The sequence below is a fragment of the Epinephelus lanceolatus genome, chromosome 23 (assembly GCF_041903045.1).
Source record: "Epinephelus lanceolatus isolate andai-2023 chromosome 23, ASM4190304v1, whole genome shotgun sequence".
NCBI lineage: Eukaryota > Metazoa > Chordata > Actinopteri > Perciformes > Serranidae > Epinephelus > Epinephelus lanceolatus.
This window is the reverse complement of record NC_135756.1, coordinates 7,778,032-7,805,883: the sequence shown is the minus strand read 5'-3', so window position 1 is coordinate 7,805,883 and position 27,852 is coordinate 7,778,032. Positions and strand designations below refer to the sequence as shown.

The window sequence follows — 27,852 nt, the reverse complement described above, 5'->3', positions numbered from 1 at the left end:
CCGTTGTTCTGAAATCATCATGATGCCCTGTGGTTAAGGTCTGGTTAGGTTTAGGCACAAAAACCACTTGGTTAGGGTTAGGAAAAGATCATGGTGTGGGTTAAAATGAAAAAGAAAGTGGCAAACACATAAGCAGTGAGCCTGCTTCGCCTCAAGCCTTTCCCAGCTGACCCAGAGCCGGTCGCAGCGCACCATCAAGGCAGAAATACGCCCGCCGAGAGCCGTTCAGCACCGCAGAGAGCTCCCCACACAACCCGGGCCCCAGAGTTAATAACAGGAGGTTATGGTGTTTCACTCTCTTCTCTCTATGGCACTTGTATCTCGACCAGTAGCCTACTTTTGTTGTGTTTGCTGATCCTCTATGGTACACAAATACTGTATAGTCTAGTATAATCACATATCGGAACAACGGGACGTCGGACTAATGGGATGTCGGACCAATGGGATGTCAGACCAATGACATGGACCCACTGGTATTGGTACCGGTGTCATAATTTTTAAACGATACCCAGCCTACTCATGTGTCAGGATGAGATAATAAAATGTGACGAACATTATTTTGGCTTCAGTAAATCTTAAGTATAATAGGGTTGGATTGACACTTGTGAGCTTGGCCTATGACATTACTGTTTAGTTACAACTCTAGGAGAATTACACCAGTTTGTAATGCTTAAACTTCCAACTGAAGCCTGAAAATAAGTTTTCACATATATTTGGTCAATATATGTCATGTGATAACTTGATAAAAATAAATCTCTGGCTGCTGTTCAGGCCTGTACACTGACATCTCTTTGCTTCTAGCAACTTCGTTTGCTGTGGACGCCCCCCCCCCCCTTGGTCCCGAGGCACCAGGGGAGCAGACCTTGTGGATGAGCTGACTAATCTTAAAATGCTGGAACCATATTGAAAAGAGGGGGAATGAACTGAGAAATACTGGGACCATATTGTGTTGTGTGTCAAAGGGCTTAGCTGACAGATTGATGAGATGAGGAAATAACGGAGCAAACCGGGGGGCGGCAGGAGGGAGTCGGGGGGGGGGGGGGGGAGCGGGATCCCAGCATGGCATGGCAACTGGGGCTTGGAGTCAGAGCAGGACTCCCCGCGGGCCTGCCGGGCAGAGCCGGCGCAGGTCAATGCTCTTTGATTCTGGATCCCACAGCTGACAAAGAGCGGCATGCAGTGGGCAGGGCTGCTTTCCTTAGAACAGCATGAAAGCCCTTGTAATTGTATTTTTATGTGTTTTGTGGGAGGCTTTGTCAGCTTTGTGTGCTGATGTATGTGTTTATTTGTGTGTGTTTAGTGTGTGTGTGTGTGTGTGTGTGTGTGTGTGTGTGTGTGAGAAAGAGTGGTTTTTCTGACTTTTTTTAGTCTAATAAAGGAAAAGATTGAAAATTAATGACATTTCTATCTTAAAACTATATGACTCTTGGTTTGTCTAGGGGCATTCGTTAAGTGTCCCAGTGTTAGCCAACCGTTTCAACTGTTGTCCCTCAGCCAAGTATTAAATAAGTTGTTCAATTAACAGTAAAGTGGTACATAAATTCTTTTTTAACAAAAAGTAAAGTTTGAACATTGAAGCAGCTGTAATCAATATTTTTGCATTACTAGTTGATCACATGACTACTTTAATGTGAAAAGGGTGCCTTATAGCAACAAGCCCAAAGGGTATAATCCCATCTCTGCAGCTTTGGCATCTCTCAGCTCATTGTTTTGGTTTTCCAGCCCTCAACTTAACTGCTTTGTTTCACTATCACCCTTTCCATAGTCGTTTTCAGATGCAGTTGGCACCTGGTTACAGCAAAAAAGCTCTAAAAGCTAATTGTATGCTACCTGTTTAACACCGAATTGCAGACAGACACAAGGTGTGGGCAATGACGCAAAATCTGGTTTCGATCTGAAACCAAGAAATCGCTGATATCAATACAGATACTAATACTTTTTATTATTTAAAGTGCCTTATGCACTTTCATAAAAAGACTCTAACATTAACCAATACTGATCCAACTGGACTAAAGTACTAATTTCTCGAGGCTACTGTGTATCTTGATATTCCTTTTTCTGAACCTCCCTTCCACAGTGCGCTGCATGCAGGTGACAGTATGTTGCACACAACAGTGGAGAAGCAGTACATGTTCTAGATGTGTTCAGGACAACAAAACGTTGTTTGTACAGACAGTTTTTCTCAGGCAATACAAATGAGTACAACATGGAAGAAAGAAACTGATCCTTTTTTTGGTATTGATTCTGTTGACGCTAGAATTGATATTCAAAATGAAAACTTATGTGCAGTATTGATAGTTTGGTATCGAGCCACCCACCCCTAATAGACACAGTTAGCAACTGGCTGGTTAACATCCTGGAGCATTTAACACCTAGTGAGAGAAATATTTCCTTAAGGAGTTGGTGGAGACCAAAGACAGAGCTAAAATGAGAGAACATTGCACCTACATTTATCAGATTGAAATTAGGTTCAACTATCAGTCAGAGACCCGTCAGTCAAGCAAGATTCTTGAAGTTTAACATTTGTTCTTGTTTTTGGTCTCCAGATATAGCTGCAGATTTAGCGCTCTTTGCTTTCATGCTGCTCTTTGGTACAGGCAGCTGCAGACCCATACCCAGGGTTAGCCTGAGTGAGACGGGGGCAGCTGCCTGAGGGAAGAGAGACTTTGCCCGGTCAGGCTTCGAGGTAACACTATCTTCTGGCTTCTGCTTAGAAATCACACATTTACAGCTCACAGCAACTTAATGTGATACTGTCTCTGGCTTTTGTTTGATATCTAGTGTCTGCACATTTCTGATCAGTTATTAGCATAGTTAGCCAGCATTAGCTCGGAGGGCTAACTTCGTTGTTGCTTGTTTGCTATATTATGTTAACGTGACTGTCACCCTAAACATTCTGCTGAACCCTGTTCAAATTCTCAAAGTCTTCATGCAAAAAAGAGAACAAATAGTTGAATATTCGTGTTGAACAACCAAATACAATTTGACTGACATTATCCTAAGTCAGGTACAGCCGTAGTGGACACAAACGACACCAAAGTAATGCAAATGTTTTGCTCTGTATCTGCTGTGTTAATAGGCGTCTGTTTACAAGCACTTTTTATGTTTACTGCTTGTTTCCTTTGTCCACCTAGAGGCCAAAAAAGTAGTTACAGCATTATTAAATTATGATTTGAAGAGCTTTTTCGTTTTTATCTCTATAGGGAAAATGCACATGGATCAACTCCATTGTAAATGTGCTAGTGATAGCTAAGTGGCTAATGTTCAGCTCCAGCCAGATGTTAATTATGCATTAAAATAACAAGTAACCAACTGAGAATTAAATCAAAATGAGTAACAAGTGAAAAATCAGAAGAAAGGATTAAACGGTAAGGAATCAAACAGCACAAATACAAGACAATTCATAACTCAACCAGTTTGCACTGTGTTGATTATTCAATGCAATAAAATCTGTATTAAAATATCTTGAAACAAGGATGTACTGACGACCCAAAAGTTCTCTTCATTAAAGACAAAAAAAAAGGCATTGACATCCATGCCACAAAACCAGTGCGATGTCCAACCTTACTTCCCCTCACACAATGCATTTTCCTGCAGTGTCTTAGCAACTGGTATTGTGGCATCCAGATTACCCAGAAAGAACTGCAGAGCCCCCGTAGGGTCGAACAGAGGGAGACCTCTGAGAGAGTGTGCTTTAGGAAGGGAGATGTAAGGAGAGGTTGATCTCAGATGGTCCCAAGAGGCTTTAGTACATGTCACAAGTTGTGCTTTTATGATTGGAGTATTTTCATGCTTCTTCTTTTTTATTTATTTGTCAGTTTTAGAGAAATTAAACAAAGCAGATTCTTCTTTCTGCAGCTTCAGCAGAACACAGATGTCTTTCAAAACTAAAATAAGCTTAAAAGATTTCTTCTTGTAGCTGAAGTGGGATATGGGTTGTGAGGGGGTAGCTGCTTGTGTCTCCACTATAAGTGTTTGGTCTGGTCACCATGGAACACACTGACTACTCCCCACTTGTCCACAACCCTTGTTAATATTACACCCAGAGCGTATTTACTTGGTCATTCTAGCAGCACAAATCTTCAGATGAAGAACCTCCAACTCAAGTCACACTCACGATAATAAGCTTTGATTGGAGACACAGATAGAGGGCTGTTCAGAACATGCACACACACAGAAGTACACACACACTCTGCCGAGCTCTGATTTGTGGAATTGATAGGGTCCATTGTTTCCACAGAGCTTGCCACTATATGCCCTGTAATGTAATTAAGGCCAGGAGATTTATGCTGCTGTGTAGCAGCCCAGAACCTGATCCATGTTGTGTCTGGAGTCGGGCTGAAAAGCCCTCTCTCTGTCCAGCTGCTCCTGATTTCTGTTCTGGCCTCTGTCACTGTGTGGGGCTACAGTGCTGTTCACTTCTTAATTGAAAGCTTTGGTTTATTGTAGCCCTCGTTTTTGTGTTGCATGTGGAGGGGACACTGGGTTTAAGTTTATTATTTCCCTGCAAATTCGTAGCAAACTCAAAAGGGACAAAGCTCTGTCTCTTTACTTGCCAAGGAAACGACATGCATGAGAGAGTTGCACTAGTTTAGCAGGATGGTAATTATTAACAGCCATAAGCTATTTAAATAGAGAGCATTTTTTAACCTCCCACAGAGAGGCATTGCTCTATTCTTAAATCAGTCCGCTACAAAGCATGAAGGTACTTTTTTCACCAACTTCTTTGGTGAAATGACGGTGTTTTCTTGTTACTTAAGGACTTCAGTGGTGAAATGTTCACATTTTTACAAAGATGATGAGTAAATTTAAAGATTAGGGCTCACTTGACATGTCTGCTGTCGAGAGGAGAGGAGCTCCAGAGCCACACTGGGAAAACAAACCTTCCAGAAATCAAGATTTCAAGCATCCCCGGAGGCTTCTGGCTCGGCCCAGGCATCCCGTCAGCAGGAGCACCTGGCTGCCTGACGGCTCCCGCTCAGCACACCACGCTCACAGGGTGAGTCCATCCATGCCCACCCAGCTCTTCCTAAATCCACAGCTGAGCGGCCTGCTGCCGCCACCGCCCACAACTCCAATATCCCAAATGAAAGACACGTCAAACGCTGCTGAATGAGCCCCATGTAGAGAACATGAGAGAGAAGATCCGTAAGACCCGGAGCATCTGTCCACCTCTCTGACACTAATGAATGTTAAGTAGGTTAGCTGCTGGTGTGCCACTGTCCCACAGGTCATTGTGACTGGTGGTGCTTTTTGTCAGGGTGCGCCAACCCCCTGTGAGACATCTAAAATGGCTGGACCGCTTACTCCTGCGCACAATCCCGGCACCAATAGTTGCCATATTGATCCCCCTTGCTTGCAGATTAAAGCATAAAAGGAGCTCTGTCCTGCCAGCGGGGTTCCCCACTGACTCCGGAGCTCATTTCAGGGTCACAGAGTCCTTGCAGCCCCCTGACCCGAACCCCAACGTGAACACACACAAACACCGGTGCGAGGCAGGACAGAAACCTTTCCAAGGATGAACCCCATTAAACAGGATTGGTCGGATGCTCACATTCACGGCTCATTATAGCTGACCCCGGGCTTTCTCTCTCTCTCAATCTGCATGCTCTCCTATTCTGTCTTTGCCTCTAACCTGGCCAAAGCCATGCTGAGGTGGTCACACATGCCTTTTGTTTGCCATTGATAGCTCGAACGTTTGCTCGATTGTTTTGTGAACTGGATCCCCTCGTCAGTTGTGTTGCGCTGCATTGTCGAGTTCCTGTGGTGTGCTTTTAAAGTTTTTGTCTGGGCTTTTGGATCTTTGTAGCTCTTTTGTCTCTAAGTTCATTGGTTTATCGACAAATCCGGCAGCTGATTTTTGTGTAGTGATCTGTAGCCTTTTCTAAACAGAGATTTTGCAAGACTGTTGAAATGAAGATCCACCATTACACCGCCTTTGCTTTTTCGACTAAACTATGCTGACATTATGCTGCCCCGGGGTGTGATTTTAGCAAAACCGAAAGCGCAAGAGGCATAACGTGTAACACAGCTGCATTAGTGTCTAGTGCGATGGCTTTCCACATTTTAAGCAGATGTTGATTCGACTCTGTTATTACCTCTAATGCTGGCTTAACAGCAGACCAACAATGCTACCCCATTCTGTGTTCCTACGATTTATACAGAACGGTGAGGTGGGAAGACAGCGCAGCATTCCCGCTTTGGACAGACTGTTAAAAAGGGGCCTGTGTAAATTTGGAGGTTATTTAGTCTCAGAGCACCAGTCTGAATTTGGTTATTCGGTTAAACCCCCTACGAATTACTTTCTTTCTTATGATTTAGGTTCAGGTATCATACAAAGTAAAAACAAAGGGTAAAAATGGAACTGTATTCAGGAAATGAAACAGCCTGCAATGTTATTGTTTGGTTTACTTTCAGCGCTGTCATATTGTCATTTAACGCTACTTGTTAGCAGCTAAAGAGATATTTCCCTCAGGAGGTGGTAGAGACCAAAAACAGGGCCAAAGGCAAGTGAATCTTAGACTCATTTACCAAGTGGTCAGTAAAAAGACTCCAAATTAATGATGTTTTGTAATGACTGCGAGATGTGTAAATAAACAACTCTTTGCTAACAAGTTCATCACATCAACTTAAAAGCTAATTTTGGTCTAAATGACTAAAGGAGAAAACAGTTTTTGAAATTGCTCTAGTATTGGGTGAGAGCACTGCCACAAAACAGGCTGCAATGTAACCACTGTCATCTTATGTGCTATGGCCTCTGACAGGCTCAGATTATTATAAGTGTCTGACGACGTTACGGAAAGGATCCCTACAGAGATAGAGCTTTTTGCTTAAGAATAAGATCCGAAATTGCTATCGTCGAACCCACCAGACTCCATTTAAATATCATTTTATCATCGCAAAACACACTTCATTCAGAGTCGACAGAAACAAAGTAAAACTCACAAAAATCATCTTGGTTCATCTTTCCACTGTTCCAACAATCACCAGCTCTAGTTTGGTTGAAATTAATCCTTAAATCACCTAGTTAGATGTGAAAAAATGCTGCCTCTATACACACTATAATTACTGTTTAGTTAGTTGCAGTTTGGTGTGTATGGTCTTAACGATTTCATTGCTTTTTCTGGTTAAAAAGGATCCTGCTCTTTAATGGAAAGGTCTATCTCTGTAGGGATCCTTTCCATAATGTTGTCAGACACGTAGAATAACAATCTGAGCCTGTCAGTGGCAAAAACAAGGACTTTCAGTGGACATAAATTGACAGTGCCAAATGCCCCAAGTGGATCCAGTGCAACCTGTTTCGCCTCTGCTGTGTGCAGTGCTCTTGCTCAGTACTGGACCTGTTTCAAAATTAGTTTTCTTTATTAGTTACTTTGCCACAAAAACATGGAAAAAACAGAGTCCAGTTGAAAAAAACACCAAAGTTAAGCTTTTAAAGGAGATGATGTTGTGTTCACAACTTGTTTCTGCTTATCAAAATTAGTTAATGCATGTTGAAGACATTTGATTTTATAGGGGAGAGGCTTGTGGATTTTGGTTTCCATTTTTTCCAAACTTCAAGTTGATAACGGCACAAAATAGAAGAGTAACTAAGACTGGATTCAACTTTGTAAGAAGGCCTTGAAGCCTTATTTTAATGGCATTTGTTGAATATATTTCAACATTTAAAGGCTTTAAAAATCCTTTACATTACAGTGTTATGTGCAGGTTTTAAGTGCGGTGCCGCCGCGGTAACAGCAGCTTGTTTATTTCAACATATGTCTATAAAATGTGTGTTAGTGTGTCCTTGGTGCTGACCTCACCAGGATGCAGCTCTGATCTGTGGCTCTCTGTTCAGTGCCTGCTCCCTTAATTAAACGTTGATTAAATGCCTATTAATGTGCCCTGACTCACAGACAGGGTGTAATCAGGTGAAACAGAATTAATAAAACATCCCGTGTGGTGCTCAGGAGAGAAGGAAAGGCTCCCCCGAGAAAGACGGGACAGATGGCGGCAGGAATCACCAGAGAGAGGAGAAGGCAGAGTGGGAGAGGAGATAAAGCAAAGACCAGTCACCACTTTGGTGATTAGCTCTAAATTGGTAATTTGATCTAGCCCCTTCCACCTACTCATTATTGATAAGGCCCACCACATTTGACCATATTTCCCCCTGCTGGCTCAGGCCGGCACCACAGCACTTCCTGTCTGCTTGAGTCCTGCCAGCCCACGCCGCTCTGCGCTCAGTGGATCTGACAGGAAGTACCTTGAGGTGGAGTTTGCATGGAAAAGGGGGGGGGTACATGTTGTCGACACATGCACAGTGGAAATCCCATCTGCTAGGAATCTCCCTAATCTCATCATCTTAATTGAACAAGGAAAAGAGGAGCAGCAATCACTTTAGACAAACCCTATATGGGATTATGTGTTGTATTTGTGATGATGGGTCAAACGATGACATCAAAGCCAGAAGGAGGCTAGCTTTGATTAGCTTAGCTTCTGTTAGCTTTGTGGCATGGTTTTACAAATGGATGGCATTATTATTTATTTCATTTAAAAGTATTAATCTATAGATACATTCTGAATGCTTTGGTATCAATACTCATTTTCCACAATGTCAGTACACCAGAGAACAAAAGCACTGTCACTGGTATAATTTTAAAATAAAAGTTGCAGGAGCAGAGTTGCAGTTCCTAACAGTACTTAGGCACATCATGATAACTGATATTTAGTAGTTGATACCAATACCATTGAAATTCCACGGTTCTCAATACCCAATCGGATACCAGAAAACATTAACAAGATAATAAATCCCATTCGCTTTAACATACACTCCTTTTGTTTATCAAAAAAAAAAATTTATATTATTAATCCCTGATGTTTGGGCTCGAAGGCTACATCCCGACAGTATATTAATGTATTACTCCTTGGTGGTTGTTGTTCAGCACCTGCACATGCAAGATTTGATGGTTGGTCTTTGTGACAGGGTAACAATGTAGAATTTCCACAATTTTTTCTTGTTTATTTCTATATTCATTTGAATTTTGGCCTCTTTCCTCTGCCTTCTTTTCTGTTTCAGTTCACATAATTTCTCCACATTGTCGTCCCGGGCCAACCCCCAGCTACTTCATCCTTTACTGTCTCAAAATGTACTTGATTTCACATTCAGCATATAATTAGTAACAACAAGGTCATTGGGCGGCAAGCACCCGTGATTCACTGGGAAATTGGTCGTTGTTCATTATTCGGCTGCAATTAAGGCTTCTATTAAGCATGGAGAGCTTGCGAGGTATTTCTCGCATAATGTGCATAATCATATGTGATGGGCTTTGTTAAATACAACAGGTATGGTCTAAATGAAGCCACTAGACAAAGGCGGTGAGACGGCCAGACCTGACGCTGCCCTCTAGCCTCTCATGGTGGCACTGAATGGGTTTGAGTGTCTGGCACAAGCTGGCAGAGAGCTCCACACCAGCGCACTCCAAAGGAAAGGGAAACGCACACATGTATACACACATCAAGCTCCATTGTCCTCCCACCCTGGGAGCCCCTCTTGGCCCCTGTCAACCCACTCTGGTCTGGGGTTACAGCCCATGAATGAGGGGTGAGTTCTGGGAGGATCTGCTCTCTTGCTCCCTGGAGTGGACCGGCTCTGGAGCTGACTCAGTGCTTGTGGGAGCTGCCAGGAGCCGCAAAGAGAGATGGATGAGCCGCTCTGCTGACTGCTGGGCATCGGCTTGTGATGTGTCTCCGGTGATTGATGAGTTAACACAGCGCCCCCTGCTCCACGGGTCAAACTGATGCACCCTCACCATAAAACCACCATACTGTCCTGAGGCAGCGACATGTTAGAAAGAAAGGGGAGAGTTAAGCACCAGACGTTTTTGTTAACGGAGCAGATGTCGGAGAGTGGCTGCGTGGGAGAGCAGACTCCATCATTGAGTCTTCTGCTGTAGGGGCTCAAACCACTGGAAGAGTTTCACTGCAACTCAATGAGCAAGATGGAGGTGTTATTAATGCACTGGTGGGGGTTTAAATGTCTGTGGGGAGCCCTCTCACTGTGTGGTTTTCTATCTGTTGTGACAGGCTTCAGTCATTGTTCCCAGCCTGCAGAGAGACTGAATTCAGCTCATTTCTAAACTCTTCTGAGTGATCAATCTCAATCTGACCCTGATAAATCTGTTTTTAAATTTCAGTATGTACCAGTGTCTTCTTTAATTAATTTTTAATGGCTTCTTTTCTTTATCTCCTTTTCTTGCAGAGCCCTGTTTATGTGTCATTTGTCAGCAAGGCCATCTTGTGGGATCGGGGACTCTGCCACTACAGTGTGAGTGCCTTAATACTATATGGACTGTGTTTCTCCTCACATGTCCCAAGAGTCTTTATGAATTAAAGTAAAAGCCAGCCATATTTAACGACGACAAAACCATATTAAAACATTGGTTTGTCAGAAAAGAAGAATCAGAGAAAACAACTTATTTTTCCTGATGGTTTGAATAAGTCACTAAATTCGTCACTAGTTGCTTTTTAGAAATAGTCACTGAGATGGTCTGCAATGTAGCTAACAAGGGGAAGTGACAAAGCATCGGTATTTGACGACCTGAGAACGAGAGCAGTGATGGCGTGAACCACTGTGTGGTGCGTGTACAGTTTCGGCTATATCTGAGACTGACCACCCAGTCATCGTTAACGGCTGATAAGATGGCAGTCAGTGCAGAGGTGATAAGTGCATCCAGGAACTGACTTATCTTTTTGGAACTGGAAGTGGGAATTGTTCTCAGCACCACAAAGGAGACAAAACAAGTGGTGTGTGTGGGCCCTTCTACTCATCTAAAAGTCAAAAATGCCTATTAAAATTACAGTTTTTAAAAGCCCAGGGTGCCATGGTAAAGTGCTTGATTTGTCTGTCTGACCCAATGATATTCAATATACAATAATAAAACAGAAAGAGCAGCAAATCTTCACATTTGAAAGGTTCGGCTTTTATCTTTGGTGACACACACAGTGATTAATGATTAAACTTATATTCAGTGATGGAGCATTTTTAAAGTTCGAATTCAGCCAAGATTCCAAAATCTAACCAAATATTCTTCCCTTTACTCTAGCAAGTAAAAAGAAACACACACACACACACACACACACACACACACACTTCGTCTGTCTCTCCTCCGACACTCAAAAGTCCCCACCTCTCCCCTTGGCTGAAAAGAGTCTGGGAGTGGATGTGCCACAATTAACAGTGGGGTTGCCATGGGGACAGCAGAGTTGTGTGGGCTGGCTTCCTGTCTTGGCCTCTGGTTAAACAAACAAGTAAAGTCGGCAGACAAAGACGCTTGCTGGTCCTTACAGCCTCATTTACATCCTCGACTGCCTTCAGCACTTCTGCATTCAGCCACTTCATCAGGCCTGGCATCACCCTCTGCCATTCTCCATGTCTCCACTGCTGCCGCTATATCTAATAAATCACCAGGGCATTGTGATGGTGAAACTGCTCCTGTCATACAGCGAATACAACTTTTACAACAAGCGTGTCCCTGTCTAAACAGGCAGACAGCCGACAAGAGGCTGTTGACCCAGCAGTCTGCTTTATATAGGCGTCACAGCTCCTGTACTGTTACCCGGGACACGAGCTGCAATGGGACAGTCCAGGTCAGAATGCACAGGTGCCCAAACAAGCCAACAGGGCTGCACAGCTCCAATTTAAAACTTAATATATGTGGGTTTTTTTGCACAAGGAGTTCAGCCAAGGTTTTATGGTTTCAGTTGTTTTTTTAAATACTGAGTGAAGCCTCATCACTCTCCACACTTTTTACTAGTCTGAAAACCGTTTGACGATACACAGCAGACATTAATCAGACTTTTAAACACAGGTCAATCATGCAAAACCACTGGTACGGTCCTGTAAGAGTGCTCCCCTGATATAGCATTGCACATACTCAACTGTTAATTATCTACACCAGCCATTTATGTAAGTTACTGCAAGAAACCACGGATGTATCTGGCACATAGTATTGTTGGACTCACGATGGACAGTTTTAAAAAGAAAAGGATCAAAGTTGATGCAAGAGAACCAGAGCCCTTCGCAAAGGAGGTTATGTTTTCAGTTAGGTTTATTTGCCTGTCTGTCAGCTTACAGGAAAACTACTTGCTCAGTTTTTATGAAACTTAGTGGAAAAGTGAAGCATGAGCCAAGGAAGAATGAGAGATTGTTTAAAATAAAGGACATAGCCACTGTGCTGTCACCCATGGGATTGTTGACTCACATTTTAAAGCCTTGAACGTGGCATTTTGGTCGTCGCTATGTTGGATTCTTAGACACAGAAGTGACCATATTTGGATCAGAGGGCAAGGCAAAGCAAGGCAAGTTTATTTGTAGAGCACAATTTATACACAATGTAATTCAAAGTGCTTTACAGAACAAGAAAATGCATTAAAATCACAATACAAAATAAAAACATAAATAATCATTATAAAATGAACTTTAAAAGAGAAGAGTGCAGATAAGATCCTTTCAGTCATATGCACAGTGAAATAGAGCTGTTTTGAGCCTAGATTTGAACATTGTCAGTGTAGAGGCCTGTCTCACATCTTCAGAAAGACTGTTCCAGATTTTAGCTGCATAAAACTGGAATCCTGATTCCCCATGTTTAGTCCTGACTCTGGGCACCAGCACGAGGCCAGTCCCTGAGGTCCTCAGAGTCCAAGATGGTTCATATGGCACTAACATGTCAGAGATGTACTTTGGCGCTAGGCCGTGGAGAGACTTGTACACAAGCAGAGCTGCTTTAAAGTCTATTCTCTGAGCCACAGGAAACCAGTGTAGAGACCTGAGCACAGGACTAATGTGCTCGTACTTCAGGTCAGGACCCGAGCAGCAGCATTCTGGATGTACTGCAGCTGTCTTACGGCCCGTTTGGAGAGGCCAGTGAGCAGACCGTTACAGTAGTCTAACCTACTAGAGACAAATGCATGGATCAGTCTCTCCAAGTCAGGTTTAGACACTATACCTTTGATTTTGGCAATGTTTTTTAGATGGTAAAAAGCTGCTGATGTTATTGATTTGATGTGGCTGTTAAAGTTCAAGTCTGAGTCCATTATTACCCCGAGATTTCTAACCTGATTTGTAGGTTTTAGAGAGAGAGAGACTGGAGGTGACTGCTGACACTTTCTCTTTGTTTCTGTGGACCAAATATGATGACTTCAGTCTTGTCTGACTTTAGCTGGAGAAAGTTGTTTTGCATCCACACACTGACCTGTTGGATGCAGTGACAGAGTGAATCCACTGGTCCATATTCACCTGCTGTCAGTGAGACATAGATCTGAGTGTTGTCTGCATAATTATGGTAGGACACATTATTACTTTGTATTAACTGGCCTAAAGGCAGCATGTAGAGATTGAACAGAAGGGGTCCCAGGATTGACCCTTGGGGCACCCCACAGGTCAAGGCCATGTGGTCTGAGACACAGTTACCAATTTCAGCAAAGTACTTCCTGTCTTCTAGAGGGGTGGAGCTAACCCTAACGTAGCTGCTAGCTTGCTTAGCATGGTGCATTTATAGCTATGGTCAACTGTGCTTATGCTAATGCTAATTTTTGCCAGCGAAAAAAAGACATCTTACTTCTTAGAAGGTCTTTTGGTACAACCAAACACCTTTTTTAGGTGACCAAAACATTATGATTTACTCTCATGACCTGAAAACACACTGAAATAGCAATAGCTACAGCTTTAGCTACATCTACATTCTGTGAATCTAGTGGGTAGGTTACCTAACCAAGATTGTCGCCATGCTAGCAACTTGTCAAAGGATGGCACCCACCTGTCACTCAAAGCGGCCGCGCCCTTAATTATGCATAACTTTAACCTTTAATAACATTTAAAGAGGTGAGGTATATAAAAATTCACCCCGGCACAGTGGTCATGAACGGGGAAATTAGCTATAGAGACCTTAGAGAAACTGTTTTCGTACCAGGCTGTAAACATGTTTATTTCTGCTACAAGTTGTGCATTTTAACATGGGGCTCTTTGGAGATTGACTCGCTTCTGGAGCCAGCCTCAAGTGGCCACTTGAAGAACTGCAGTTTTTTTTGCACTTCCATGATGGCTTCATTTTTCAGCTCCGAAAGTTGCAGCCTGGGAAAACCCATTCAATTTTGGAGCAGATACATGAATTATTAGTCACTGTTGTTAACATTGCCAGTGAGGGCATTTGGCCTTGGCTGAGGTCTGCACTCTGTGAGTATCCCTCTAGTTTATTTAATGCGTTCTTGTCAAAACCTGGTGCCTACATTACCCACAATGCCAAAGGGTGTGTGTCATCACAGCTAATGTAGTCTTAATCTGTTAGCTTCAATCACAGGTCTGCTAAACCTCCTTCTTTCTAACTCCACACCCCCAGATTTTTTAAAAACCTTTACACCCAAATATCACTCGTCAGGGCTCAACAGTAAGGATCACCAGAGGCAAGTAAAATGCCATGTCTGGCTAGTAAATCCAGCAGCTCACTCGCCTGATCCAGCATGCGGTAAAAAAGAATTAAATACACAGTTTTTTTCTGGAGTGAGCCATCTAGTAACCTCCTTCTCATTACTGTTAAAAGTTGCACATGCACGGTACTTGGCACATGCGGGGAAAAGGAAAGCAGGTAAAGACAAGGTTTATGAGCTGAAGTGACAGCGAGCGTTTCCATTATCCTGGAATCAGGAGTTGAGTTAGGTGGCGTTGTTGGCAAGGATGTGTGCAAAACTCCAACTATGTGTATGCTGCAAGTTTGAGAGGAAGGCAGATAAAACGGTTGTTTTTCATGACAATTAACTTTCGTCTTTGTTCGATAACTGCTAGTAAATAAAACAGTTTGTGTAGGGGCACTCTGAGCAAGTAGATTTCTGACCCCTTGCCCGACAAGGCAAGTGAAAAAAACATTAAAGTTGAACTCCACTTGCACAGCTCCCTCTGGAGCCACGATGTGTTTATGCAATATCACACATGTAGTAGTAGTAGTGGTAGTAGTGGTAGTACTCCCCAACACCTGTACACAGATGTTTGTGTATAAAGTTGAATACTTCTTCCACCACTGTATGTCATGCTGTATTGGAGTCCTGTCCTGTGCTGTGTTGTGTTGTTTCAGGATGTGGGGGCTTCAGGGGAAGAGTTGCCGGGCCCTCTGGGGTTGCGTGGGCCTGCAAAGGGGGGTCATTGTCTAACCATCGAAAGTAGAAAGTTGCTCTGAATGCTAAGCTGTATCTGAGCCTGGCTTCTGACACGAGCTGATAATCAGATTTACTCCCCTGAATCCGCCGGACTCCACAATGCGCCCCACTGTCATCGTCCCCCGCTTCGCCTCTCGCCGGCCCCCTCGCCAGCATCCCGACCCTTCATCCACCCTCCCTCCTCCCCCGCAGCAAAGCTAATTACACCCCGCAGAAACACAAATCTCCATGATTTAAAAAGTCACTCTTTTTCAGGGGTTTAACCTTGTTAGGGTCTAAGCCTGGCTTTCTTGTGCATCAGCTCTGTGAAGAATTCTCTGTTCCTGCAGACACTGGGACATAGACACACTTCTGTCTTTGCTCGTAGTCGTCCGCCTGTCAGAGGGTTCACTCGGAGGCAGTGTAATTAAGTGTGTGTGTGTGTGCGTGCATGTGTGTTATGTATGCTCGTGTGTATGTGTGTGTGTGTGTGTTTAGAGGTGAGGGGGGGTTAAGGAGCACACGCAAGTCTGTCCTCTGTAGGCCATCTGGGACTCTGACTAACTAATAGACTTCCTACATTCATCGAGCAGCGCTTCTTGTACATCTCAATCAGGGAGCCGTTGACCACAAACAGGCCCGTAATGACATTAGCCAGTTCTGGCTGTGTGAGGACAGCGTGTGGGTTGCCTGACGCCAGGAGGTCAGCCTGTTTCCTGGGGGCCTGCAGGGCCCCAAAGGAGCCCACACGAGTGATATGGGTGTGGACAGAAACCACACTATTACCTACTGTGTGTGATGGAAATGCTTTCCTCTGTGACATGTTCCAGTTATGAGTAGTGCAGCAGTTTTGTCACTGAATGGTTATTTTAAGATTCTGTAAACATCAGATTGGAGCTGAAGGGTCAACATACAGTTACAACTCTCAACATTTGATTCAACTTTTTGTCTTGGATCGATTTTAAATTTACAAATATTCAAATGCTATAAATTCAGTGGTATTTAAGGTCCTACCCCTCGTTTTCCAAGTGCCACCTTGCCCCTCCAGGGTAGGGGTAGCGGTTGAAATATTCCCCTGTGAAATGAAGCAACCCTTGAAGACCCTGATACGTAAGCAGACCTGACTCTGGCAATATTCTCATGAAGATCGAAAAGCACTGACGCTCGCGATTCATTCGTAACTTGAATTTCACGCTTTCAATCAATCAAACAAGTCATCTACTAAAAAAGAACACTGCTTCATCATTAGCGGTGCTCTGTAGGCTAACGTTAGCAACCTGTGCTGTGACTGTGGCAGTCTGCTCTGATATTAGAGGAGTGGTAACAAGTGCAGACCCTACGCCATCAAAGGGGGAAATGCGACATGGAAATATGTCAAAATGTGATAGTGTCATGCATAAATCAGCAAACGTTAGCTAGCTAGTTAGCTACTGAAACATCAGCTAGTGATGTTTTTTGTTATGCTTGTTATAAAGAAAAGGGCCATAATAAATTGAAACCACGTTAAACTAACATAATACGAATGTTATAGGAATTTTTAAATTTTCATTAATGAAGGAAATACATTTGTTACTTTGGTTGCCTGTGCAGTCATCCTGATGATGATTTTTCGTAACACTCGGTTTGGAGTGTGCCTCATAAAAAACTCCGTTTGGAGGGCGGTGTAGCCGAAACACTTGTCCTTACCCTTCTATCCCAACAAGAGTCAGGACACCCTGCTCCTAGACGTGGACGTGGAAAATGGAGGGGTAACAGATAAAATTTACTTTGTTCAAGACCTGTCTCTGTCTCAACAACACACTCTCGCGAGATCTGGCAACAGGTATCTCCTCTCTGGTGCTGAAATCAGTGCAGTTTCACTCAAGACACTGGATTAAAAAAAAAAAATTTCCAGCGGATATCTTAGTTACAACATGATTGAGCTAGCAAAGCAGTTTTGTGTTGCTATGTGTGATATTTATTCAGTTTTGGGAAATCACAATATCTAGAAAGCATCAGTGGCTGCAGCTGACAGGGACAGCTAACAGCAGCAGCAAAGCTAACATCAGGACGTCATCTGTTAAAAGCCTCCCGTTGTCGGATACGACATGAAACTACTCCAGTTAACTCAATCATGTTGTAACTAAGACATCCGCTGGAAAAAATATTTTTTTCATGCTTGCAAAAATATTGCCGGGGGGAAACAGGTTTTGGTGTAACACGGCCACAAAAATATCACCTACAGGATGCAAACCATGGCAGAAAAATGGCTACATCCCCGCAAGATCAAACACCGCAAAAGTTAGTAAAGGACGTGTTGAAAACTGCAACTGGAGGTGGTATGGCGGGACTTCAGCGGGTGGCTCGTTCCGCCCAATGAGAGGCTGATCTATGCAGCGAACTTCTGCCCACTCAGACTAGGGTACGGGGGACAACGCCTCCTTAGGATACCGGAAATGTAAACCATTTCATACAATGGGAGTATATTGTGGGTGGGCCATCTTGTAGTAATCCAGTATCTTTGTCTTCGACCAGACAGTAGTGGCTCCTCCTACGGTCAGGAGCAGAGCTTTGCCTCGCTATTCCAACAGTCCCTGCTGATGGTGATCTCGGGGCAGCTGTGTCTGTCTGCGGCACCCTTTTCTGCACTGTAGCACAAGGAAAATGTCATGTAAATGATGACGCAGAACAACATAACTAATGTGAAAGCAGAGTGGCAGGGGAGAGGATACAAATCAGTGCTACCAAATTCAAAAATGCTCTAAAACCCCAGTGTGACCAAATAACGTGAACCAAAAGGTGCATTCAAGCTGCTGCAGAGCTTTAAATCAAATCAAATCTCATATACTTTCATAAGTTGTAATAAACCAGAATTATCCTTCAATAAGATTTTTCTGTCGCTATATTTCATGATATGGCAGATGTGTGCAAAAATTGATAATAAACTATGATCCACTTTTACTTATCAAACAAAACTCTTTGTGAGCATAAAACACAATTTTCTATAACTTATCATTTATTCACTCTTTTGTAAATAAAAACAAATCATATATTATTAAATTATGGCCCGTGCAGTGCTGCATTTTGAGCCAGATTTGTGAAGATAAGCAAGACAACAATAGTAATAACTTTATTTGTAGAGCACTTTCCATGCTCAGTGGGAGGCTGTTCCAGAGCAGAGGAGCAGGAACTGACCAGGCTCGATCACCCTTTGTCTTTAACCTGGACCCTGGAACAGTTAGAAGACCCAGACTAGCAGACCTGAGGGGCCTGTTTGGACGATACGGTTTGAGAAGCTCTGGTGCCAGATCTCCGAGAGCCTTGTATGTCATTACAAGAACTTTAAAATGGATTCGAAAAGAGACTGGAAGCCAATGCAGGGAAGCCAAAATAGGTGTGGATGCCTAGGCAGGTGAACAAGGCATTGCAGTAATCAAGGAGGGAGGATATAAGAGCATGTATGATTGTCTCGGTGTTATTGAGGGACAGAAGTGACCAACATTTGGAGATATTCCTCAGCTGGTAAACGCAACACATGTTCATTGGTATAAAGAGGTAAAACTCCAGCAACAGTACATAGAGCAACTTTATCTTTAGATCTGATGAAGGCAACAAATCAAGACATTGATCCAGGAAGCTTGCTGGAGTTTTACCTCTTTAGACCTTTTGTGTTCTCCATGCACCATGGAAATTGGTGAGGTTGTGCAGGATATGACTACTAAGTTTATTTGTGTGGCAAACGGCAAGAAACACATTGAAATGGTTGTGAAAAACACAATAAAGTGAAGGATAAGAAATACAGTCATTGTGTGGGGATGCAATCGCCAATGTTGTCTTTGGGTTTCTAAAGAAAAGCAAGTGATAAAGCAGGATTAAGCCATCTTTTGAGTAACTGTGAAAACATCAGGTGTGAGCTGCTCTTTCAGGGTGGATCTCACACACGCTCATCAGTGTGACCGCCGTTTGTGATAAGAAACAGGACACGCTGCTTTGTCCTGTACTGTACGATTGTGTTTGCGTGTGTGGACGCATTAAAAGAGCTTTTGCGTGGGCCATAATGACACAAGCCTACGTGAAACATTCGTGCCCGGACCTGCTCTGCAGAAGGTCGCGAGTGTGATGACACCAGCCGAGTCTCACCTCACAAAGGCCTCCTCAGCCCGTGACAGGTAATGAGGAGGCCGTAGGGGAGGAAGAGGAGCGAGGAGGAGGAAGGGCCCCCATCAGCGGCTCTTGTTCTACTGTTTCTACCTCACTTCTCCCTCTTTACATCACAAGAATGCAAATCTTTAAAGCCTCCAGATCTGAGAGAGGGGAATCAGTGGAGATGGTGCAGGGATTTAAAAGCTGATCCTCCCTGTGTGAGTCACAGACAGTGACCCCACCTTCCTCCCTCCCTTTCTCCTTCTGTCTGAAGCTCTCCTGGTTCATCATTGTACTCAGACAGATGTTGAATCTGTGCATTTTCTCTTTGTCTTTATTGTGCGTTAAAAGGGTGAGGAGCTGAACTTTGTTTTAGATGAAGCTTAAATCCAAGGCAAATAAAGCCCAGCGTCTGCGGGACATTTATTACAACTGTTTGCTCTCTAAAGGCCAGAGAGGGTCTGAATGAGTCACTGGCACCGAGGCTGTACGCTGGGCTGCTTCTCACTGGTTGGCGTGCTGCCGGCAGCTGTCCGTCCCTCCGCATTTCCAATATTGACCGTCCTGCTTGCCTTTATCTCCCACGTCCTGACCGTGTGCTCCAAAGAGTTTTATCACCCTTGAGATAATTTTCTGCCTCCTTTCTTTTAAAGAGGAGGGAGGTTGTGGATGTAAGAGGAGAGCAGTGGAGTTACCGGTGATCTGATTTAACAACACAAGGGGGCAGTGGTGCTGTCATGCATCATTTGAATTCTCCTCCACTAACAGCTCAGCAGGGTTTCTCATTCAGGCTTTTATTTTGTAGTAGCAGTGGACACAGATGTTTCTCAGAGTGACTTTTATTTTGTATACTGAGTGACATGAAAGACATGTTATCTTGGATCAGCAATAGATGTCAATCACAACAGAGTGTTAAAGGTAAATGGAAGGATCACACAAACAAATGCCAAATTATTTATTTATTTTTTATACTAATCGCACTAATAATAAATAGCTTGATGTTTTGCACAATATTTGTTGTTATTTTGGTTAAAGTTTTCTTTAAAGTTATGCAATTTTATTTTTTATTTATTTATTTTTATTTTTTTTTTTTACAAATTTATCGTATTTTAATGTTTAGGTTTTAATTAGTATTTTTATATGTGTGAAATAATAATTATTATTATTATTTGTTTTTTCTTCCTTGTTGCCTAATTAAAAAAAACAGATTTATTGACTGTATTTTTTTTATTAAATTTTCTTTATTTTCTTTCTCTATTCCTTAATAATGATTTACTTTTTTTTTTTTTCAAATTTTGTTTTTTTTATATTTATTAATATTTTGAAAATAGGTACTTGCTTTTTTTGTTTTTGTTTTTTTTTACATTTATTTTTGATCAGCCAGGTTAAATTAGGGTAAATTATTATTTCAGAACGGATTTAAAGTTTTGTAATTTTCTTTTTTCTTTTCAATTTAATTTTAAATTTTATTTTTGTGTGTTTAGATAATAATAGATTCATATTTTTTGTTTTTGTTTTTTATTGATTTCCTTTTGACTTATTTATTCATTGAATTTTTAATGTTTTTGTTTTGATTAGTTTTTATATGTATCAAATAATAATTATTATTAATTATTTGTTTTAAAGTAATGTATTGACATTGTTTTTTATTAAATTTTTCTTTTTTAAATTTATTTATTTATTTATATTTCATGTATTTTTTAATTTGTTAATTTTTTTCTTTTATTTATTAATATTATTATTATCACTTAGTTTTTATTTGTTCAATACATTTTACTTAATTTGTTTTGTTACTTAAAGGGATGAAGGACATTTGATAAGGAAACACTGAAAACATTTGATCTCTTTAACTTTAATTTTGCTCTATACTGAGAGTTTTTCTCTTTCACTTCTCTTCTAGCCACATGACCGTCCAAATCATCATCCCTTATTGTGTCCACGGTTCTTGTCTCACATGAAAGCTCGTCCTGAGGACCTCAGACCTCTTTGTTTCCTGAACTCCAAGTCCAGACCACAGCCTCCGTCTCAGGGGAAGACGCCAACAACACACACTCTCGCTGCCCCGAAGACACAGACTCTGGAGGGTGAGGCTTATCAACAAAACACCAGGTGCTTTCACACCATCACAGCCACAACAGGAGGAGGGCACTGGCTCCTTTGACTCCACTGCCTCTGCTCATTAACAATTTTTCTTGCCTTTTCTTCCTCTCCTGGAGCAGTAGAGGTAGAGGCCACCAAGCTCGTCGTTAGCTCTTAATCTCTCTCTCTGTGGTTGTGTTTGGTTAAGTGCAAATCTCCTCTCTGGTGAGGAAGTGCCCACAGCGCCGCCCTCCTGGTGGTCCCCTGGTAGGACTGAAAGGCCCGGGGCCGGGAGACCTGCCGCTCCTTTCAGAACCCGGCCTCTGATGTGAAGGCATTTTTCCCAGCGCACACCTCAGCTCCACAGCAGGGCACTGCTTTCACCATGCTGGTGTGTGTGTGTGTGTGTGTGTGTGTGTGTGTAGCAGAGGACGGGGGCATTTCTCTGCACCGGGGTCTAATACTAATTATTCTGCCATATGGTGGTCGGCTCTCTCACAATCGTCCTTAACCCTGCTCCCTGAAGAAACGTGCTGCACCCTACGCCGTGGCTTTGCACTCTGACACATGTCATTCATATGCACATCAGCACGCACACATACACATGCACTAGTTCGTGTGTGTGTGTGTGTGTGTGTGTGTGTGTAACAGATGGGAATGGCAGGGCATTGTAAAAGGAGGCAGTGCAGAAATGTGCTCTCCAGTGTGTTCTCTTTATCCCCCTGTGCTGACTCCTCTAGGAGGCAGACCCCCAGAAAACAAGAACAGATTGTGTGACACCCTCCACCCCCCCACCCCCATCACACACTCACACTCTACACACACCCAACACACACCCGCTCAGTGGTCAACCAAAAAAAAAAGGGAGGAGAGAGAAAGGAAGGGGTGTGCAAAGGCAAAGGAGGAAGAATTAGGAGGCGAAAGGGAAATGGGCGTTGCTGGATGGAGTTGATGTTTGTGAAAGACAGTCTCAGAGGGGTGAAAGGAAATGTTCAGAAGAAGAAAGAAGAGTTGGAGAAGGGGAGCTAATGAGTGTTATAATGAGAGAGAAGGATGTGTAAAACACTGCGACAAGTGCTTTAGAAATGGGTTGTGCTTTGCTCTCTTGTAGTGCTGAGGTGATTAATCCAGTTGTTTAATCATTTTTCATAAAAAAAAAAAAACACTCGTTCCAGCCTCTCAAATGCAAAAATTGTCTTCTTCAGTCTGTTTAATATCTTTGTGAATATCATTTAAATCAGCCTCCTTGAGCTCTGAGAAATTGAGAAGTCCATGTTGCACTATGATCACAACCTTCCCAAAACATTTGACCGACCCAATCAAATAGAAACAACCCAGTCCAACTGCCCAACCACATGTTCCCAAAAAATGTGTTTTTCAGACACCTGTAACTGACATGATATTCAGCAGACCAGCTCTCCTGCCCTCAGGTCTTATTACTATTGTGAATATTGAGTTTGGAAACAGGCAGCTGCTCCAGCGGGGCGATTTCTCGCTGCCTTTGTTAGCAGGCCAACCCACCCAGCAGGGAAACAAACGTTAGCTCCAGGACTGAAGCAAAGCGGGAACGAGATTGTCACAAGCAGACTTTGGCAGTTTTAAAAATGACCTGCATCATGTTGGCCGTTAAAAACATTCTTTGTTGAGTGCTGAAAAGTGGCCTTTATAAGCCTCTGGGTCTAACACTAAAATACATTCTTGGCCAAACTAATACTAGCGCTCTAAATGAAATCCTGGATATCTTTAAGGATGTGTTTTGTCTTTCTTGAAGGTGACTTCCATCCCAGTCCAGACAGAAGAGCAAATCGTGTGCAGATCACAGGAAGGCGCTCTGCTGTTGTTGTTCCCTGCCTTCCACTCCCTACTACTGCTCCACCACCATCCACCATTAATCCAACACCTTCCCACCAAAACACCCTCCACCCTGACTTTGAGAGACAACAAAGCAAGCTGAACACTGCGCCAGCTTCTCCCTCCCGTCCTCATCCTGCTCCAGAGGAAGAAGATGAAGTTACGGAGAGGGAGCGAGCACCACAACCTGCTGTGGTGTCCATCACAGAGTCAGATTGGATGCTGCATCTTGGGCCTGCTGGACCAGAATGCTCACCGCCGCCGGCCTCCATGGTCTCACACGGGTCTCTTTCAGATTTAAGTCGTCCACCATCCAGCCTGTTCAGCCGCAGCACTGACCTCGCTAGTGGCAGGAGCAGTGTCCTGTCTGATGGTAAAACTTCTTCTGTGACGGTTAGCCTCATCATATGTACTTCAGGAAACACAAAAACTCTTTAATGGGAAATATCCTGTAGCTTCTAACTTTGAAAGATAAGAGTGTTTTCAGTTGCCACGAGGAGATGATTTAAACACTAAACTTTTTCGGATTTTGAAAGTTAGGCAACATTCTCACCAATACATTTTTGTTTTAAAACGTATAACTATCGCTGCGTTCATGCCTAGCGTCTACGCAGCTCTTGCATTTTGGAACCCCTAAAAACAGAGACCAATGAAACGCTGATGACCTCATTTTAGTTTGAAAACTCCAGAGTTGTGTTTTAGTGTGGACGGGTGGAAACAGAGACTTTTGAAGATAATAATGCAGACAGTAGCCATGTTTCCATCAGCCTGTTCAGATGCGCATCTAGAAGTATCGCATCGGAAAATTATGATGGAAACGCCAAAATTCGAATTAAAATCACCTGATTCGCACAAACTAAAATACGCTCGCTTTAGCCGGGTTTTGGTTGATTCGAAAAAATGTTGATTCGCAAAACCAGGGGATGGAAACGGTTATGTTCGAATTAAGTCTGACGTAGCGCACCTCTCTCCATGGTGATATCCACACTCTGGGTCGGGAAGGCGGTAACACATTTACAAGCTGGTTGCCAACCAGCAGAAAACGTAGAAGAAGAAGAATGCGAGACTTGTTTTGTTTCCGGTTCTGCTGAAAACTCGCGCGAGTTGGTAGTTTTCACAAAGTCCGTACATTTAATGGAAACACACAGGATTCGAATTTCTTTTAATGCACATTTCCCAATGATTCGAATCACTTTTGGATGGAAACATAGCTATTGACATTCACTTCCAGATTGAGTCTTATCAGTCATGCATGTTAAGCCAAAACACTGTAGGTCTACACACCTTTGTGAATTTATCTTTCTGGTGTAGGTAATTTTACTCCTTTTCTACTGCCATGACTTCCTCTCTGGTGATGGCCTTAAGGCCTTCCACATTGAACGTCTGCGGATAGCTGCGCTCACATAGATGCTATGTGGTTTCATTCATTGTACAACTGAGGGTCCGCGTCAGCCCATAGCAGTAAATGGGAGGGCTGGGAGGTAAGCACACGGAAACAGATCCGGAGTGAATGTCAGTATTGTAATAATATCCAGTTTAATACTAACTTCGGTGTGGTGTGGCGGCTGCAATTAGCTTGACCGCAATGTTTTGGACTGGACTCGAGTGTGGAATAAGAGCTCTGAGCATACACAGTCCGTACACTTGCTATGTGAACAGTCTGCACTGTCACAAAAAATGGGCTGCACCCAGATGTCCACGTAGGGGTCTGTGCCGACCTTGTGGACATAGATGGGTAATGATTTTTATGTCACATGGGTGCACAGATGTAGAAACTATGAATTGGCCTGTAAACTCATGTTACTTTCAGTTTCTGTACCTATGCAACCAAGTGCTGAACAGACAATTTTATTCATTTATTTAGAAGATCAAGAAGGCGATCAAGAAGAAGAAGAAGAAGAAGAAGAAGAAGATATATGTTATTAATCCCTGAGGGGAAATTCAGTTTTTTCACTCGGTTGTCATATACACACAGGCTCAAAATATACACACATGCACAAACTTTCTAATGCACATACAGGAGTGTAGTGTTTGTTTTGATTAGCGACACGTTGCAAATTGCAGCTTGCATGATGCAAACAATGTGAAACGGTATCCAGAGCTTATACAGGAATTGTGGGTTTGACAGTTAAAAATGATCCTCTTATAAAAGGTACTTCATGTGGACAATGCTGTGTTGACTAAAGCTACCTTGTAATTTTCCTCTGGTTTTGCAGCAGATATCGGGGACTCAGACCCAGAAGGCAACGTTTGTCTCTCGCCATTCCAGCCTCGTCCAGTGATGCATTCACCTTTGGCTTCCTCCCCTTCAGTAGGACCCAACCATCGCCAATCATTCGTGAATGCTAAGACCACCCCTCGACTCTGTGAACCCCTATTTGGTCAAACCAAACCCCTCTCACCTCGCCCAACATCAGGCATCCTTCCTCAGACAGATAAACCTCAGAGCAGGTGTGACAGCACAAAAACAACAGAGAATCTCCTCCAAGATGAATCTGCAGATCCTGGTCTCCACCCATCCTCGGACCCAGATCGTGGCCTCATTACCCTGGCATTCCCCTCTGCTACTTGGTCTTCCTGCCCGAGTCCACGGAGCGCCACTTGTCGTTCAGGGTCAGGACCAAAGCTGACCCCTTCTGCATCAGTGACTCGGCTGGAGTCTCATCGCTGGCCTGTCCTGCCTCCTATCTCCCCTGTCAGAGGTGAGAAATGAGCTCTGCTGGCCACATATGGACCGTTCACAGCCTCCTCCCTGCTGGCCGTTGCGTTCCCGCCCATGTTCTTCAGGGTCTGATTGTCCTGAACATGGCTGGACATCCACCCATAGACAAAGACACAGAGAATTCAAAGCCTGCTGCCATAGTGAGGTGTTATGATGCTCCTCCCCCATCAACACATTGTGAAAGCAATGCTGTCAGCCTGTTTTTCCCACCTCCTCCCACCCCATAATAAATAACGCAGAAAGCTTTTCTTTTTCCTCTAAATCAGCGATAGAAAGGAGGGCTTTTGATGAAAAGCTGGTACCGTTTGATTCCCTGTTCAAAGGCGTGAGGCCCCAACAATAGAATCTGGGGTGCCTATCTCATGTGCCGTGCCTCTCAGCCGTGGCTCCCCCCGTGCCTTCGCTATTCTCTGGGCTCTGAGAGGGAGACGTGTAGCCGATGGTCATAAATCCACACTGACCACCGCTCGCTGACGGCAGAACACTAAGGAGGGCCACCACAATAGAATACCTCCGCAGCTTTCCTGCAGACGCTAATTTACCGTTCCCAATGGGGATAAAGGACGAGGCCACTGACATCTGACTCCTCCTGGAACTTTATGAAAGAAAGCAAACAATGTGGAAATTGTGTAGGGATTTTCTCTTTTCTATCAGAGACATCTACTGTTCTCTGTGTGGTGCTGTACTGCAGGGGGGCCCATGCTGTATCGGAGCACGCTGTTCTCTTCACAGCAGACACAGAGCGAGTGTCACTGGTTCATTTATTTCACTGCAGATGGAGGCAGTTCAAGCTCAATGTGGCCTCAACGTGGCAGCGAGAATATCTTAATGGATGATTCTGGTTTATTACAACTTGGATCTGTTTTCATAGTTTTGGCCATCATTTCTAATTGTTATGATAACACTGTTCTCACCAAAGTGATATGAGAACACAACAACATCAATACAGTGATGTGCAACTGGGAAAGATACACAACAACCACTGGACAGGTTGGACATCTAAGGGTGCTTTCAAACCCACCCTGTTTAGTTTGGGTCAATTGCACTCACAGTCGTTTGCCCCCTCAGTGTGGTTCGTTTGGGGAGGTGTGAACACAGCAATCACACTCAGGTGTGCACCAAAACAACTGGACTGAGACCTTCTTGAAGAGATGGTCTCGGTCTGGTTACAAACGAACTCTGGTGCGGTTCGTTTGTGATGAGAACGTGTTCCGACCTGGATCTGAACCAACTGCAGTCACATGACACATTGTTTGGGTTAAACATGAGCATGTTACAGTCCTGGAGGATTATTAATGTGCACCTCCTCCTGTACTGCCTTAATATGCACATTCAGCACATCCAATGCATCAAAACATTGTTTTCTAGTTGGAGCCGCGCCTCGTTTTCAAACTGTATGGTTTGACTAAAATGAACAATGACAGCAATATAGTCCACGATGAGCAGCGCTAAAATCAACCTGCGTAGTTGTCCCTCCATTGTGACATTAGAAAGTGTCACATTTATCTTGCAAGTGTACTCTTCTTCAACGTTTGCTTTACTTCCTGGATTTTTCCCACATGGAAATTCTGAAAAAGTATGCTCACCAAGAATGTTAGTAATAATTCTGCATTGTACAGGAATTTGAGCACCAGTGCAGCATGTTCAGGACTTCAAAGCTGAACCAGACAGTTGGTTTATATAATGCAATGGATGTCTGCAATGGACCGTTTGTATCAGTTTGTACCAGATAAGTTTTGCCAACTTTGGAGTTAATTTAGAGCCATGTTAGGACAGACAACAGCATTGCAAATGAAATTAGAGGTCATTTTTGACTATAGATTTTGTCCCTCATCACTTAGACATCGAAATCGCGTCAGGAAAGGCTGTCTTTCCTGCTATCTTTTAACGTAAATGTGGTCAAGTAAGTCTAGGCA

At 43.3% G+C, this 27,852-nt stretch overlaps 1 protein-coding gene across 1 annotated transcript in view; it reads left to right on the top strand.

Annotated features, from left to right (window-relative positions):
* Positions 1–4,693: 4,693 nt before the first annotated feature.
* LOC117249606 (uncharacterized) overlaps positions 4,694–27,852 on the top strand; it is an 85,255-nt gene continuing 62,096 nt past the window's right edge. The window contains exons 1-5 of the mRNA XM_033615346.2: positions 4,694–4,999; positions 10,238–10,303; positions 21,185–21,368; positions 23,135–23,587; positions 25,431–25,916. Coding sequence (XP_033471237.2) covers positions 4,832–4,999; positions 10,238–10,303; positions 21,185–21,368; positions 23,135–23,587; positions 25,431–25,916 — 1,357 coding nt within the window. The 5' untranslated portion in view covers positions 4,694–4,831. The remainder of the gene's footprint in view (positions 5,000–10,237; positions 10,304–21,184; positions 21,369–23,134; positions 23,588–25,430; positions 25,917–27,852) is intronic.